The sequence below is a fragment of the Erythrolamprus reginae genome, chromosome 3 (assembly GCF_031021105.1).
Source record: "Erythrolamprus reginae isolate rEryReg1 chromosome 3, rEryReg1.hap1, whole genome shotgun sequence".
Lineage (NCBI taxonomy): Eukaryota > Metazoa > Chordata > Lepidosauria > Squamata > Dipsadidae > Erythrolamprus > Erythrolamprus reginae.
Genome location: NC_091952.1, coordinates 3,146,977 through 3,163,807, shown reverse-complemented (window position 1 = coordinate 3,163,807; position 16,831 = coordinate 3,146,977). Strand labels below are relative to the sequence as shown.

The following is a 16,831-nucleotide window of genomic DNA, read 5'->3' as shown; positions in this document are numbered from 1 at the left end:
GGAATTCTGGGAATTGAAGTCGGACTTCAGCCACGGCTGAGGAAGGCCGAATCGCCTCACATAACATCCAGGAGAAACCTCCTCACACCCACCCCGGCCAAAGTAAGGCGACCCCAACGAAAAATAAAAAGCTATCCGAAGGCCCTTCCTGAGACACTCTTCGTGGTTTTTGTCGTTCCCCGCACAATTGGCCTTAGAAAAGGGGGCGCCCCCCCCCTCAATTTCACGAGTACCCGAAAAGTCCCGCCGAGGCGTTCACGCAGCGCGCATGCGTACATGAGCGCGCAGCCTTCTTCACCATCACCCCCCGCCCTCCTCGCCGCTTTCCCGCTTCGTTTCCCAGCTCACCGCTGCCGCCGCCGCGGCTCCCCTCCTGGCGCCTCGAGAGCCCGGAGGGAAGGGAGGAAAGCCGGAAGGTTGCCGTAGGAGCCCGGGGCGAGGCAGAGTCCCCATGGCGGGGCGGGGTGAAATCGGGAAGGAAGGCGGCCAGGCCTCCCTTTGCTTTTTCCCTCAGGCTGGTTGGCTCGCGCCGCTGCTCAAGGCCTCCATGGCGCCACTTCCGGCCTGGGTCGGAAGTCACCTCGGCCTGACGCGCGGGGCCTGGCGGGAGGGGCGGGGCTGGCTGAGCCGGTTGCTATGGAGACGGCCCGAGAGGCCTTGAAATAGGCCTCGGCCTCTCCTGTTGAGCAAGGCGGCGATGGCGCTTGAAGCGGTCGGTGTTCTCTTCTTCCTCCTCTGTTTGGTTCTCCCGAGCCTGGGACGCGCGTACGACGATGGCTGGGACCCGTCCGGATACCTGCTTTACTGCCCCTGCATGGGTGAGGCCCGAACTCAGCCGCTTCGCTCCCTTTTGGTGCTGTTGCCTTTCCTGCCCCTCACACCGGCGGATTGACTGGGTGGCATGAAGCGGGGGTAGTTGCCCCGGTTCCCCTCGCCTTGCCCACCAGCTCTGCACCGCCGGCCTCCGACAGAAGGCCTACCTTTGGGAGGCTGCACTCCCATCATCCTTGGCAAGGGAGAGCACTTAAGCCAGGTTTTAGGACAGGGGTGGGGAACCATGGGCCTTTTAATAACCTGTGGACTACAACTCCCAGCATTCAAGAGCCAGTGACTGAGGAATTCTGGGAGTTTAATTTAATTAATTTAATTTATTAGATTTGTATGCCGCCCCTCTCCTTGGACTCGGAGCGGTTCACAACAAAATAACACACAAAATAACACACATTAACAAATCTAATATTAAAAAACATTTAAAACCCAACATTAAAACCATGCAACACAATCATTCCATGCATAAACTATATATGCCTGGGGGTATCTTAATTCCCCCAAGCCAGGCGACATAGGTGAGTCTTTAGCAATTTACGAATGGCAAGGAGGGTGGGGGCGGCTCTAATATCTGGGGGGAGTTGATTGCAAAGGCCGGGGCCGCCACAGAGAAGGCTCTCCCCCTTGGGCCCACCAATCGACATTGTTTAGTTGACGGGACCGGAGAAGGCCAACTCTGTAGGAACTAATTGGTCACTGGGATTCATGTGGCAGAAGACAGTTCCAGAGGTATTCTGGTCCAATGCCATGTAGGGCTTTATGGGTCATTACCAACACGTTGACTTATGACAGGAAATTGATCGGGAGCCAATGCAGGCCACGGAGTGTTGGAGAGATGTGGGCAAATCTAGGTAGCCCTACGATAGCTCTCGCGGCCGCATTCTGCACGATCTGAAGTTTCCGAACACTCTTCAAAGGTAGCCCCATGTAGAGAGCGTTGCAGTAGTCGAACCTCAAGGTGATGAGGGGATGAGTGACTGAGGAGTGACTCCCGGTCCAAGTAGGGCCGCAACTGGCGCACCAGGGGAACCTGGGCAAACGACCTCCTTGCCACAGCTGAAAGATGGTTCTCTAATATGAGCTGTGGATCGAGGAAGACGCCCTAGTTGTGGACCCTCTCTAAGGGGGTCAATAATCCCCCCCCCCAGGGTAATGGAAGGACAGATGGAATTGTCCTTGGTAGGCAAAACCCACAGCCACTCTGTTTTGTCAGGGTTGAGTTTGAGCCTGTTGACACCCATCCAGAGCCCAACAGCCTCCAGGCACCGGCACATCACTTCCACTGCTTCGCCAACTAGACATGGGTTGTTGAAGTCCACAAGTCATAAAAGGCCCATGGTTCCCCTCCCCCCTGCTTTAGGGTGAAGGAAACCCCAACGAAGGGGTGGGCCTCTTGTGGTCTCCTTTCTATTTGATTTAATTTGGTTGGAGAACGAAATACTTGGGGCCGCCCCTCTTGTTGACTCACCTGGGAGGAGGGGGCTTCCCCCACTTTCCCACAGGAAACACTTTTTGAATAGAATAGAGAATAGAATTGTTCTGTCCCAGCGCCAAGCCCCCCAGAAATCAGATGTGCACCACTGGTTTAACTAATGAAGGATTTCACTGTGTACAAAAAGTATTTACAGTTAAAAGTCTTTTCGAAAGGAAAGTCTCTCAACAGTTTTGCCTAAACATGACAATAATTACCAAGTTCAAACAAGATTCAGTAGCATAGACCAGTGTTTCCCAACCTTGGCCATTTGAGGATATCTGGACTTCAACTCCCAGAATTCCCCAGCCAGCATTCGCTGGCTGGGGAATTCTGGGAGTTGAAGTCCAAATATCTTCAAGTGGCCAAGGTTGTGAAACACTGGCATAGACATTCAGAAGTTGGCTGGAAGCCCAGAACTCCTAAGAAAGCAAAGAACGTGAGTTTTTAAATCACAAGCCAAAAAACAAAAGCTGAAAATAGATTTCTAGGACGCATTGCGTTCTCTGCACTGAAGCATGGTGTGACTCACTCTTAAATACCGTGAGGGCGTGGCCCAATAATCAGCAGTGTTACTCATGAGTAAACCACCTCCTGAGTAACCATTCATGCCTCCTACAGGCCCTGCGCACTGTAGCATCCAGAAGAGGCTCCTCCTCTTCTCCTGAGTCACTCCTCTCAGGAGGTGCAGAAGGCCCTGGTTGCTCTTCAGCTTCTGACATTACGTCCTCTTCACCGTCAGTCTTGGATGCCAAGAACACAGGATGCCTGTACCGCGCCTCCACTGTCTCAGTCTCTATCTCTGCATCCTCAGCTCCATGGCTAATTGCACTGGAGGTGAACGAGCCACAACTGGCATAGCATAGCTTAGCATAGCATAGCATAGATATTGGAATGTTGCGTTGAATTCTTTATTGGCCAAGTGATTGGATACACAAGGAATTTGTCTCGGTTCATAAACTCTCAGTGTACATAAAAAAGAGAAAAGATACGTTTGTCAAGAATCGTAAGGTACAACACTTAATGATAGGCCAAATACAAATAAGCAATCAAATCATATTAGGAACCAGTCAATCATAAGGATACACGCAACAAAGTTACAGTCATAAGTGGGAGGAGATGGGTGATGGGAACAATGAGAAGACTAATAGCGCAGATTTAAAAAATAGTTTGACCTTGGTGAGAGAATTATTTGCTTAGCAGAATGCTGGCATTCAGGAAGAAACTGTTCTTGTGTCTAGTTGTCTTGATTTAGAGTGCCCCATCGCGTTGTTTTGAGGATAGGAGTTGAAAGAATTTATGTATAGGATGTGACAGGTCTGTTGATATTTTTGATATTTTTTATTGGGAGATAAATATTTGAATTTATCTCCCAGTAAAATATTATTGATTTATTTGTTAAATTTATTTACTCCCTTGAGTAAAGCAGTCTCACCCTGAGACTACTTTAGGTGGCTTTTTATTTACAGGTATCCTTGACTTACAACAGTTCACTTAATGACCATTCAAAATTACAACAGCACAGAGAAAAAGAGACTTACGACTATTTGTCGTTGCATCATCCCCATGATTAGGTGATCAAAGTTCAAATGCCTAATAACTGGCTCAGTTTATGACAGTTGCAGTGTCCTGGGGTGATGTGATTATCTCTTGTGACCTGACAGTCAGAACACTCACTTAGCAATGTGTTACTAAGTAAATAACTGGAGTGATTCACTTAAAAACTCCAGCAAGAAAGGTTCTAAAATAGGGCAAAACTCACTTAATAACCATCTTGCTTAGCAGCAGAAATTCTGGCCTCCATTGTGGTTGTAAGTCAAAGATTAGCTGTGTCTGTAATTTCATCTTCACGGTTGAACTCAAAAGCTCTTCATCAAAAAAGCCTGTCTAGACTTAATGCTGCCTTTTCTTTGCCCAGTGAGTAAGAAACAGTCCTTTGTGTTCTGTTCCAAGGGAGATTTGGGAATCAAGCAGATCACTTCCTCGGATCTTTGGCGTTCGCTAAGACAGTGAATCGGACTTTAGCTGTGCCTCCGTGGATTGAGTACCGGCATCACAGGCCTCCCTACACGAATGTATGTTACGTTATTATCTTTACATGTTGCGCATCTAATTGCAAAAATGACTGGGTTGGTTGGTTGGGTTGGATTCAGAGCTTTTGGTGTATTATTTATTTGATTTTTTTAAATCCCACCTTAATTATTGTTTATAGTACAGTGGTACCTCGGTACTCGAACGCTTTGGTTCTCGTACATTTCGGATAACGAACAAAATTTTCGGCAAAAATTTGCTTTGGTATCTGAACAAAAATTCGGATACTGAACAGCCACAGAAAATTTTGTTCATTATCCGAAATGTTACCGCCGGGGGCTGCTGCAATCCCAGCAGCTTCAGGGGGCTGAGGAGCTCTATAAGAGCTCCAAGCTGCAGGAAGGGTGGGGGCGGCTGCAATCCTGGCAACTTCGGGAGGCTCCTTTCCTCATTGCTTCCTCTTACTACCTGTAAGCAGCTGCAAAAACTTTCTCCTTCACGGCTGTGGCTTCCCTTCGAGTAGCAACAGCGCCGGGAACGTCACGTGGTGAAGGGAAGCCGCCGGAGCCATCTCAGCAGTTGCCGCCGCTCCAGCAGCTTCCCTTCATTACGTGACGTTCCCGGCGCTGTTGCTCCTCGAAGGGAAGCCGTTGCCGCCGCCGGGAAGGAGAAAGTTTTTGCAGCTGCTTACAGGTAATAATACGAAGCATTGGGGAAAGGAGCTCCCCGAAGCTGCCGGGATTGCAGCCACCCCCACCCTTCCTGCAGCTTGGAGTACCGAATTTATCCCATAGGAAATAAATAAAATAGATTTAATTGGTTCCCAGCGAGTTAACAGGGAACCAATTAAATCCATTTCCATTATTTCCTATGGGATAAATAAATTCGGTACTCGACCAAATTGGTTCTCGACCACACTTCTGGAACGAATTGTGGTCGAGAACCAAGGCATCACTGTAGTTCAAAATGGTGAGCGTACCTACTACACTTTCCTTCTATTTTCCTTGCAACAACAACCCAGTGAGATAGATTGGGCTGAGAGAGTGACTGATCCAGTTGCCCAACTCGCTTTCACGCCTGTGAGACTCAGCATCTCCTGGTGATTGACCCAAAGGCCCCCATCTGGCTTTCATCATCCCCTAGTAATTGTCCCAAAGTCCCCCAGCCAGCTTTCATGCCTAAGGTAGAACTAGAACTCACTGGCTCCTGGTGTTTGGCTCAGAGTCACCCACCTGGCCTTCATGCCTAAGACAGATCACCGTGTAGTAATTGGCCCAAGCCACCCAGCCAGCTTTCCTGGCTAAGGCGGAACTAGAACTCACCGGCTCCTGGTGATTGTCTCAGAGTCACCCATCTGGCTTTTGTGCCCAAGGTTGGACTAGAACTTATCATCCCCTAGTAATTGGCCCAAAGTCCCTCAGCCAGATTTTATGTTGAAAGCGGGACTAGAACTCACCGGCTCCTGGTGATTGGCTCAAAGTCACTCATCTGGCTTTCGTGCCTAAGACAGGACTGGAACTCCCCGGCTCCTAGTCACCCAGCGTAGCACGTTAAGTGGCTCTGATTTATTGTTGTTGTTGTTGTTATTATTATTATTATTATGTCAATACAACACAGCAAACAAGATCACTATGCTGGATTTCGTATTTCATCACCAGTCGGGCGCTTCCCAAGCACCTAGGACTGCATTGTTATTATTATTGTTGTTGTTGTTGTTTTGTTATTGTTATTATTTAGATTTGTATGCCGCCCCTCTCCAGAGTCTCGTGAAGATATATGACAAGCTCCCTTTTTAAGATCCAATGCTCATTTCAAGACCCCTATCCAACCTGCCCATTTGTCCCATTTGAATAGCCAGTGGTCAGGTTTTTTTATTTAACCATGATGTGTGTTTGCTATCGTCTTCAGTGTGTTAGTGTACACGTGGGTTCCTTTTTATTGCAGCTACATGTTCCTTACCAAAAATACTTCAAGATGGACACCCTGCTAGAGTACCACCGGGTCATTAGCTTGGAGGAGTTTATGGAGAAGCTGGCGCCCACTCACTGGCCTGCTGGCAAGAGGGCGGCCTACTGCTTTGAAGCGGCAGCTCAGAGAAGCCCTGACAAAAAGACCTGCCCCATGAAGGTAGGAGACTGACTTTAAGACTTAAAGAAGATTCAGAATATTTATTTATTTATGTATTTATTTTATGTATTTATTTATTTATTTATTTATTTATTTATTTATTAGATTTGTATGCCACCCCTTTCCGTAGACTCGGGGCAGCTCACAACATAATAAAACAATTCATAACAAATCTAATAATTTACAATTTAAAAATTTAAAGTAGTTAAGAAAACCCCATTTTTAAGCAGACATACCTACAAACATACCATACATAAATTGTATAGGCCCGGGGGAGATATCTCAATTCTCCCATGCCTGACGACAAAGGTGGATTTTGAGGAGTTTACGAAAGGCAAGGAGGGTAGGGGCAGTTCTAATCTCTGGGGGGAGTTGGATCCAGAGGGCCGGGGCCACCACAGAGAAGGCTCTTCCCCTGTGTCCCACCAAGTGGCATTGTTTAGTTGACGCGACCCGGAGAAGACCCACTCTGTGGGACCTAATCGGTTGCTGGGATTCGTGCAGCAGAAGGTGGTCCCGGAGATAATCTGGTCCGGTGCCATGAAGGGCTTTATAGGTCATAACCAACACTTTGAATTGTGCCCGGAAATTAATCAGCAACCAATGCAGACTGCGGAGTGTTGGTGTGACATGGGCATATTCAGGGAAGCCCATGATTGCTCTCGCAGCTGCATTCTGCACGATCTGAAGTTTCTGAACACTTTTCAAAGGTCGCCCCATGTAGAGAGCGTTACAGTAGTCGAGCCTCAAGGTGATGAGGGCATGAGTGACTGTGAGCAATGAGTCCCGGTCCAAATATTATAGAATCTGGGGGGAAATTTATGAATGGATGGAAGTTAAAAATATTTAAGTATATGAATATTTTTTTTCTTTTTTTCCCCCGAAAAAGGCAACAGATTGAAAAATAGCGGTTAGACACCCAGATGGAAAAAAAGAAAAAAGAAATAGTGGCAGCTAATGTAACACAAATCTAAGATAGTTCATGTTTTCATATTATTTTACATGGGAAAACAATTTCTATTAGGGACTTAGCTAAATGTTGGAGCGAGGGGGATTTTTTTTCTTTTTCTTCTCTCTTTCCCTTTCTCCATAAATAATGGTGAATATGGGATTTATAGAAATGTTAGATATTGAAGATATATTTGGGGGTTTTGTTTCTTTTTACATAGAAACATAGAAGACTGAGGGCAGAAACAGACCTCATGGTCCATCTAGTCTGCCCTTATACTATTTTCTGTATTTTATCTTAGGATGGATATATGTTTATCCCAGGCATTTTTCTTTATTTGTTTCTGTTTTTAAAGTTTTGTACTACTGTACTTATAATGTTGGAGAGATGGAGTTATGGGCGGGGAGAGAGAAGGTAGAAAGTAAAGAAACTTCTTAAAGCACATGAATGATATGGAAATGTGGCATATGTATCTGGTTTGATATTGGTCTTGTGATTTGTTATTTTCATATGTTTTATCTTAAGGTGGAGAATTTTTTTAAAAAAAATTATACCCAAGGTAGGAGTGTCGTGGTTCTCCTATAGCCGTGATGGCCAACCTATGGCAGGCGTGGCACGGAGAGCCATGTTGGAGGGCACTCAAGGTGTTGCCCTATGTCAGCTCCACCGTGCATGCTGTCAGTCCAGGCTGATTTTCGGCCTTGTGGAAGTCCGTTTCTCCATCCGGAGGTTCCAAGGAAGCTTCCCTGAAGGCCCCGGCTGCGAAAAAACACCCAACGGGCAAACCAGAAGTCCGTTTTTCCAAACTGCTGTCTTGCTCATTGGGTGTTTTTCCCCCCACTGCCCCAGGCTTCAGTGAGGCTTATACGCATGCGCGGGGACAGGGGACAGGAATTGGGCGCATGCGCAGGACTAGCGGGGGGGTGCTCATTTGTGGGGGGCAAGGGAGTGGGTGCGGGGATTCTAGCATACGTACACACATACCTTTGGCACACAAACCAAAAAAAGTTCGCCATCAGTGCCCTATAGGAATTCTGTACTGGTTTCTACTTAAGAAAGATGTACAGTATGTCACAGAAGTGAGTGCACACCCTCACATTTTGTAAATATACTGCTCAAAAGAATAAAGGGAACCCTGAAAGAACCCATCCTAGATCTGAATGAATGAAATATTCTCATTGAATCCTTTGTTCTGTACAAAGTTGAATGCACACAACAGCAGGTGAAATTGATTGTCAATCAGTGTTGCTTCCTAAGTGGACAGTTTGATTTCACAGAAGTTTGATTTACTTGGAGTTATATTGTGTTGCTTAAGTGTTCCCTTCATTTTTTTGAGCAATGTATTTAAGTATATGTGACAACACTGAAGAAATGACACTTGGCTACAGTGTAAAGTAGTGGCTACACAGCTTGTATAGCAGTGTAAATGTACTGTCCCCTCAAAATAACGCAACACAAGGCCATTAATGTCTAAACTGCTGGCAACAAAAGTGAGTACACCCCTAAGTGATAATGTCCAAGCAGCCCTTTTGCCTTCCTGGTATCATGTGACTTGTTAGTGGTACAAGGTCTCAGGTGTGTGAAATTTGATGTTATTGGTCTCACTCTCTGATACTGGTCACTGGAAGTTCAACATGGCACCTCATGGCAATGAATTCTCTGAGGGTCTGAAAAAATAAATTGTTACACTACATAAAGATGGCCTAGGCCAGTGATGGCGATTATATGGCACGGGTGCCACAGGTGGTACATGGAGCCATATCTGCTGGCACACGAGCAGTTGCCCTAGCTCAGCTCCAATGTGCATGTGTATTGCTGAATGTTGGCTAGCACAGAGGCTCCGGGAGGGCGTTTTCGGCTTCCAGAGAGCCTCGGGGGGGGGGGGGGATTTTTACCCTCTCCCGTCTCCAGCGAAGCCTTTGGAGCCTAGGGAATGCAAAACAGGAGCCTACTGGGCCCACCAGAAGTTGGGAAACAGGCCGTTTCCAGCCTCCAAAGGGCCTCCAGGCGGTGGGGAAAGCTGTTTTCGCCCTCCCCAGGCACTGAATTATGGGTGTGGACGATAACACGAGCATACGCTCTTTCCGCAACTGAAGGAAAAAAGGTTCACCATCCCTGGCCTAGGCCATTTAACCAATGTCTCGCTTAGCAGGAGAAGTTTTGGGCTCAATTGTGTGTCATAAATCGAGGTCTATCCAAATTGATCCTCTTTTTTTCTTTTTGCAGGACGGGAATCCCTTTGGGCCTTTCTGGGATCAATTTGCGGTGGAGTTCGATACGTCGGAGTTGTTTGAAGGCCTCTCCTTCAGCGCTTTTTACAAGGAGAAGTGGAACCAAAGGTAACCAAGTTGGAAATTGCTCACAAGGCAGAATCCCGGGTGGACAATCGGATTTTAGTCAGATTGGAGAAGTGCACAGCTTGCCTCTCCTCCCCGAATGAATAAAATATAACAACATATACACTGCTCAAAAAAAAAATAAAGGGAACACTCAAAGAACCCATCCTAGGCCTGAATGAATGAAATATTCTCCTTGAATACTTTGTTCTGTACAAAGTTGAATGTGCACAACAGCAGGTGAAATTGATTGTCAATCAGTGTTGCTTCCTATGTGGACAGTTTGATTTCACAGAAGTTTGATTTACTTGGAGTTATATTGTGTTTTTTAAGTTTTCCTTTTATTTTTTTTTGAGCAGTATATGTACAGTGGTACCTCAAGATACGAACCCCTCGTCTTACGAACAACTCGTGATATGAACCCGGGGTTCAGAAAAATTTTGCCTCTTCTTACGAACTTTTTTCGAGTTACGAACCGGCGTTCGGAGACAGCTGGGAAGCCGCGCGGCTGTTTTAAAAGGTGACAGCCGGGCGGCGGGGCTTCCCAGAAGCCTCCTGAACGCCGGTTCGTAACTCGAACAAAGTTCGTAAGAAGAGGCAAAATTTTGCTGAACCCCGGGTTCGGTTCGGGAGGTTGCTGGGAAGCCCCCCAGGCCGGCTGCGACCTTTTAAAACACCCGCGCCGCTTCCCAGCTGTCTCCCGAAGCCGAACGCAGAAGTTCGGCTTTAGCGTTCGGCTTCAGGAGACAGCTGAGAAGCGGCGCGGGTGTTTTAAAAGGTCGCAGCCGGCCTGGGGGGCTTCCCAGCACCCCCCTGAACCCCGAACCCGGGTTCGGGGGGGTGCTGGGAAGCCCCCCAGGCCGGCTGTCACCTTTTAAAACAGTCGCGCGGCTTCCCAGCAGTCGCCAAAAGCCGTTTTTTTGCGGGGGGGGGTTTGGTTGCACGGATTAATTGACTTTACATTGTTTCCTATGGGAAACAATGTTTCGTCTTATGAACCTTTCGTCTTACGAACCTCCTCCTTGCACCAATTAAGTTCGTATCATGAGGTATTACTGTATATGTATATTTTAAACCGTAATGCAACATTACATGATCACTGAGGCTGGGAGAAGAAAGGCTAAGTTTAACTTGGGTTCTTTTTGATTTCGACCCAAAGGTAGGCGATAAAAGAGCAGAATCCGTTTTAGGATGTTGTTTGCAAAGTTTTCAGCACCCGATCAAACCCCAGGGAAATGTGTTTTAGACAATGTTGCTTGGCAGGGCCTAGGGGAAAAACCTTCTCTGTGGGGGCCCCGGCCCTCTGGAATCAGCTCCCCGCAGAGATTCGCACTGCCCCCTCCCTCCTGGCGTTCCATAAAAGTTTAAAGACCTGTCTGTGCTGCCAGGCTTGGGGCTATTATACCCTAGTCCTCCTGGCTGATGAGTGTGAATAGAAATGAATGATTTTAAATGTTATTAGAGTTTTTAAAGTTTTTTAGCTATATTAACTGGATTTTTTAGATATGTATATTGTTTATTGTTTTGATATGAGTTCTAGGAGAGGGGCAGCAAAGAAATCCAATGAATGAATGAATGAATGAGGCCAAGCACTTGTTTCAGGGTTCAGAAATATATAAGACAAGGTCTTATTTTTGGAGAAATAGGTTATTATGGAGAAACAAATGTACAGCCTTCTGCTGCACGAATCCCAGCGACCAGTTAAGTCCCAGAGTGGGCCTTCTCCGGGTCCCGTCAACTAAACAATGTTGTTTGGCGGGGCCCAGGGGAAGAGCCTTCTCTGTGGCGGCCCCGGCCCTTTGGAACCAACTCCCCCCAGATATTAGAATTGCCCCCACTCGCCTTGCCTTTCGTAAGCTGCTTAAACCCCACCTCTGCCGCCAGGCATGGGGGAACTGAGATATTCTTTCCCCCTAGGCTTTTACAATTTACGCATGGTTTGTCTGTATGTATGTTTGGTTTTATAATAAGGTTTTTTTTAGTTGTTTTAGTATTGGATTGTTACATGCTGTTTTTTATCACTGTTGTTAGCTGCCCCGAGTCTATGGAGAGGGGCGGCATACAAATCCAATAAATAAATAATAAAATAAATAAATAAATAAACATGGTTCAGAGATCTCTGGATTCAAACTTTCAATCAAGCTGGCAGGTCATTTTTCCTTTGGTCACCAAGAGAAAGGACGAATAATAACATGGTTTCCCCCCCCCCCTCCTAGGTATCCACCCTCGGAACATCCCATTCTTGCCCTCCCGGGTGCCCCGGCACAATTTCCCGTCCTGGAAGAGAACCGGCCCCTACAGCGTTACGTGGTTTGGTCCGATGAGATGGTGGAGAAAGGAGAGTTCTACGTCAAGTCCCTTCTGACCAGACCCTACGTGGGCATTCATTTGCGCGTGGGTTCAGACTGGGTACGTACCTGATGCAGAGGTTTGGTTACCCGCGATTGGGTTGGTCTTTGGCCGCTACACCAATTTCAAAGCCAAAAGAGGGAATCAGTAAGAAAGAGAGTAGACAGCCACTTGTCCGGAATGGTCGAGGGAAGAGGTCAGCAACCTGTGGCTCTGGAGCCTCATGTGGCTCTTTCATCCCACTGCTGTGGCTCCCTGTCAGCTCCATAGTAGACAGGGTGTTCGGTTAGGACAGGTGGAGGAAAGAGGACACCAGGGGTGGTGCAGTTGTTAGAGTGCTGCACTGCAAGCTACTTCAGCTAACCGCTAAAGTTCAGCAGTTCAAATCTCATCACCATGTCAAGGTTGGCTCAGCCTTCCATCAAATGAGGATCCAGATTGTTGGAGGCAGGAGGCTGATTCTGTAAACCACTTAGTGTTCTGGATTCTGGTAGAACTTTGATTACAGCGACCGGTTAGGTCCCACAGAGTTGGTCTCCTCCGGGTCCCGTCAACTAAACAATGTCGTTTGGCGGGACCCAGAGGAAGAGCTTTCTCTGTGGCGGCTCCGACCCTCTGGAATCAGCTCCCTCCAGAGATTAGAACTGCCCCCACCCTCCTTGCCTTTCGTAAACGCCTTAAAACCCACCTCTGCTGTCAAGCGTGGGGGAACTGAAACATCTCCCCCTGCCTATGTAGTTTTTGTGTATGATATGACTGTATGTATGTTTTTTATATATTGGGGTTTCTTGTTTTTTAGACTTTTTAAATGTATTATTGTTATTTTAGAGTCTAACTATTAGATTTGTCATTGTATATTGTTTTTATCATTGCTGTAAGCCACCCCGAGTCTACGGAGAGGGGCGGCATACAAATCTAATAAATAATAGTAATAAATAATAATAATAGTACATTGAAAATAACACTTACTGAATGCAGGGTTTCACAAACAAAAACCCCTCCATTTTTTATTCTCCTCTCCTCCGTATTGAAAATGCGATACAGTCACATTCCTCTCTATCTTTAGCAATTAGAGCACACAAACTTTCCTCCAGGCCTCCTCCCTTATCTTAAGATTTATGTCTGTACAGCCGTAGTTCAAAAGCAACAGGAACAGCTGCGAAATAATAATTAATAAGCTGACTCACTCCGGAGGTCATAACCAACACTTTGAATTGTGACCAGAAACTGATCAGCAAACAATGGAGACTGCGGAGTGTTGGTGTGACATGGGAAGCCCACGATTGCTCTCGCAGCTGCATTTTGCATGATCTGAAGATTTATTTTATTTATTTATTAGATTTGTATGCCGCCCCTCTCCGAAGACTCGGGGCGGCTCACAACAATAGTAAAAGAACATAATAGTAAAACAAATCTAATATTAAAAGAAATATATATATATATATGACGGTCTTGGTATATTCGGGTTTCTTCCCGTGTAGGATTTAGAAATTTCTGGGAAGGTTTCGACGAGGTCCCACTCGTCATCCTCAGGCTGGTGCTTCTGTCCTCGTTCTGTGTTCGCCCTAGAACAAGGACAGAAGCACCAGCCTGAAGGTGACGAGTGGGACCTCGTCGAAACCTTCCCAGAAATTTCTAAATCCTACACGGGAAGAAACCCGAATATACCAAGACCATCATACCTGTACCCGTGAAAATCTACGAAAACAAATATATATATAAAACCCCAATAGTTAAAAACCATACAACACATACATACCAATAATAAAATATAGGAGCCTGGGGGAGGTGTCTCACTTCCTCTATGCCTGGCGATATAGGTGGGTCTTGAGTAATTTGCGAAAGACAAGGAGGGTGGGGGCCAATCTGATCTCCGGGGGAGTTGATTCCAGAGGGCCGGGGCCACCACAGAGAAGGCTCTTCCCCCGGGGTATCGCCAGACGACATTGTTTAATCGACGGGACCCGGAGAAGGCCAACTCTGTGGGACCTAATCGGTCGCTGGGATTCGTGCGGCAGCAGGCGGTCTCGGAGATATTCTGGTCCAATGCCATGTAGGGCTTTAAAGGTCATAACCAACACTTTGAATTGTGACCGGAAACTGATCGGCAGCCAGTGCGTTTTTATAGTCCGAAAAATACTGTCGTTATGAAGACCACTCCCCAGCGCTGCCTTGTATTTTCCCCTCCTTTCTGTCCCCCGTTAGAAAAACGCCTGCAATCTGCTGAAGGAGGGCACGGCTGGGTCGCATTTAATGGCGTCGCCGCAGTGCGTGGGCTACGACCGCAACAGTGCCGCAGCCCTGACCATGGACATGTGTCTGCCGGATCTGAAGGAGATCAAGCGGGCCCTGAAACTCTGGGTGGAGAGGACGGAGGCCAAAGCCGTCTACGTGGCCACCGACTCAGAGCCCTACAGCAAAGAGATACAGCAGCTTTTCGAAGGAAAGGTAACCCCCGCCTCCCACCCAAGAACATTCTGCCCATCGCTGCCAGTGTTGACAGGGGCGTGCAGGTAGCCCTCGAATTACGACCACAGTTGAGCCCAGAATTGATGTGGCTACGGGAGACGTTTGCTAAGTGAGCTTTGCCCCATTTTACAACTAGTGTTGGGCGAACCCAACGAAGTTAGTTCGGTTGAACTTTGCCGGGAAGTTCGGGTGAGTTTGCTGAACCTGAACCGCAGCAGCGCCGCTGCGGTGTCCTTTTCCGTAAAAATAAACAAGGAGGTGGGGAATTCCCCACCTCCTTTTGTTTCCTTTTATTTTACGGACAAGGATGGCGCTGCAAGCAAAAGGAGGTGGGGAATCCCACGAAGGGATTCTGTGGGCGGGGCTTTGACGTCACAGAGACTCCTTCCTCCCCATTTTGGCCGGCCAGGAAGTAGTCTCTCTGACGTCAAAGCCCCGCCCCGGAATCCCTTTGTGGGATTTCCCACCTTTTGCTTGCAGCGCCACGAGCGAATGCCGAACACGGACTTTTTAAAAAGTTCAGGTTCGCCCAACACTATTTCCAAACTCTCTTGCAGTTGATCAGGGAACCTGGCTTCCCCATTGACTTTGGCTAATCAGAAGATCGCAGAAGGGGAATCCGGTGACCCTCTAGACCAGGGATGGCGAACCTATGGCACAAGTGCCACAGGTGGCACCCGCAGTTATGTTTGCTGGCATGCGAGCCATTGCCCAAGCTCAGCTCCAATGTGCATGTGTGCACCGGTCAGCTGATTTTTGGCTCACACAAAGGCTCTGGGAGGGCGTTTTTGGCTTCCAGAGGACCTCGGGGGGGATGGGGGAGGGTGTTTTTGTCCTCCCGAGGCTGCAGGGAAGCCTTTAGAGCCTAGGGAGGGTGAAACACAAGCTTACCGGGCCCACCAGAAGCTGAGAAATGGGCCATTTCTGGCTTCCAGGGGGCGGGGGAGGCCATTTTCGCCCTCCCCAGGCATTGAATAATGGATATGGATAGTCTCACCTTAGGCATGAAAGACAGCTGGGTGACTTTGGGCCAATCATTAGGAGAGCTTGAGTTCTAGTCCAGCCTTAGGTATGAAAGCCGGTTGGGTGACTTTGAGCCAATCATCAGGAGACAGCCAATTACCAGGAGACTGAATTCTAGTCCCGCCTTAGGCATGAAAGCTGACTGGGTGACTTTGGGCCAATCACCAGGAGACTGTGAATTCTAGTCCCGCCTTAGGCATGAAAGCTGGCTGGGTGACTCTGGACCAGTTGCTCACTCTCAGCCCAGTCTACCTCACAGGGTGGTTATGCTGGTGTAAATGAGAGAAGGAAACTAGTCTTAGATATATTGAGCCCTGAGTTATTTATAAAAAAGTAACAAAGATGGGATATAAATAAAATGTTAAAAAAAAAATAAGGCGTTGTGGCTGTTTTCCCATCGCAGGTAAAAGTGGTCCATTTGCAACCGGAAGTGGCCCAGATAGACCTGTATGTCCTCGGCCAGTCTGACCATTTTATCGGCAACTGCGTCTCCTCCTTCACTGCCTTCGTGAAACGGGAGAGGGACATCCACCAGAGGCCGTCTTCCTTTTTCGGCATGGACTACCCCCCTAAGCTACGGGATGAATTATAACCCGCAGAGGACAATGGGCTTCGGGTCTCGGCACACACAACGCCCCATCGGAAGCACAGCTGCAGTTGGTCAGCTCTGCAGATTCACCCTGGTGCTGTTCTGATTTTTTCTCCCCCAATAGCCTGAGCTGGGAGAATAGAGCGACTTCTGGGAAAATCCCATTTTCCCCCCTGCTGCGGTTTAAATCAAGGAATTCTCTGAATACGCTTGACTTTTCTCCTTCCCTTTCCACAGCCTTCTTACCTCAGAATGAATGTCTGAACTGGTGCTCCTTAAGCGCACAGTATTTTACCACGGCACAATCATTGAATCACCCAAAAAATGATCTGCAGTTCAGCAGTGGCTAACCGAAGACACTTTAATTCATCATTGTAACTGATTAACATTTGGAAGTTTTTTTCCAGAACGGATTTAAATCTCCATCCCTTCCGCTTGGACTGCGAAGACTAAATCTGAATTTGCCAGGATCTGTAACGTGGTTTGGTATCTTCAGAACTAATTAGCATTGAAGCCTCTAATGAGGAACAGGCTGCCAAGTACATATATATATATATATTTGATATTGAAAAAAAATGAGGTATTTTTGAACAGTTTAGTATTTTTACAGAAATCACAGTCTAAAAGCTGAAATAAAAATAATCTTTTCTAAAATAAAA

The 16,831-nt window shown here is 47.2% G+C and overlaps 2 protein-coding genes across 3 annotated transcripts in view; one reads left to right on the top strand and one right to left on the bottom strand.

Annotated features, from left to right (window-relative positions):
• The window catches only part of PLAGL2 (PLAG1 like zinc finger 2), a 15,468-nt gene extending 14,875 nt beyond the window's left edge, over positions 1 to 593 (bottom strand). The window contains exon 1 of the mRNA XM_070744395.1: positions 349 to 593. The gene's annotated coding sequence lies outside the window, so the exon portion shown is untranslated. The remainder of the gene's footprint in view (positions 1 to 348) is intronic.
• Positions 277 to 16,831, top strand: POFUT1 (protein O-fucosyltransferase 1). Of its 2 annotated transcripts, none has more exons than XM_070744397.1 (7): positions 277 to 818; positions 4,253 to 4,374; positions 6,275 to 6,457; positions 9,633 to 9,745; positions 11,959 to 12,151; positions 14,297 to 14,539; positions 15,987 to 16,831. In XM_070744397.1, exons 1-7 carry the CDS (start codon positions 698 to 700, stop codon positions 16,173 to 16,175), a joined length of 1,164 nt encoding a protein of 387 aa, XP_070600498.1. In that variant the 5' UTR covers positions 277 to 697; the 3' UTR covers positions 16,176 to 16,831. The 2 variants fall into 2 exon arrangements, with proteins under 2 accessions (XP_070600498.1, XP_070600499.1); XM_070744398.1 differs by having other exon boundaries at positions 625 to 818; positions 4,257 to 4,374.

What these genes read in the sequence shown, in the direction of transcription:
- POFUT1 (XM_070744397.1), top strand. Translation starts at nt 698, where the DNA reads ATGGCGCTTGAAGCGGTCGGTGTTCTCTTCTTCCTCCTCTGTTTGGTT. An exon ending in GCTTTACTGCCCCTGCATGG is followed by an intron (nt 819 to 4,252) that starts GTGAGGCCCGAA and finishes TTCTGTTCCAAG; the next exon opens with GGAGATTTGGGAATCAAGCA. An exon ending in ACAGGCCTCCCTACACGAAT is followed by an intron (nt 4,375 to 6,274) that starts GTATGTTACGTT and finishes TTTTTATTGCAG; the next exon opens with CTACATGTTCCTTACCAAAA.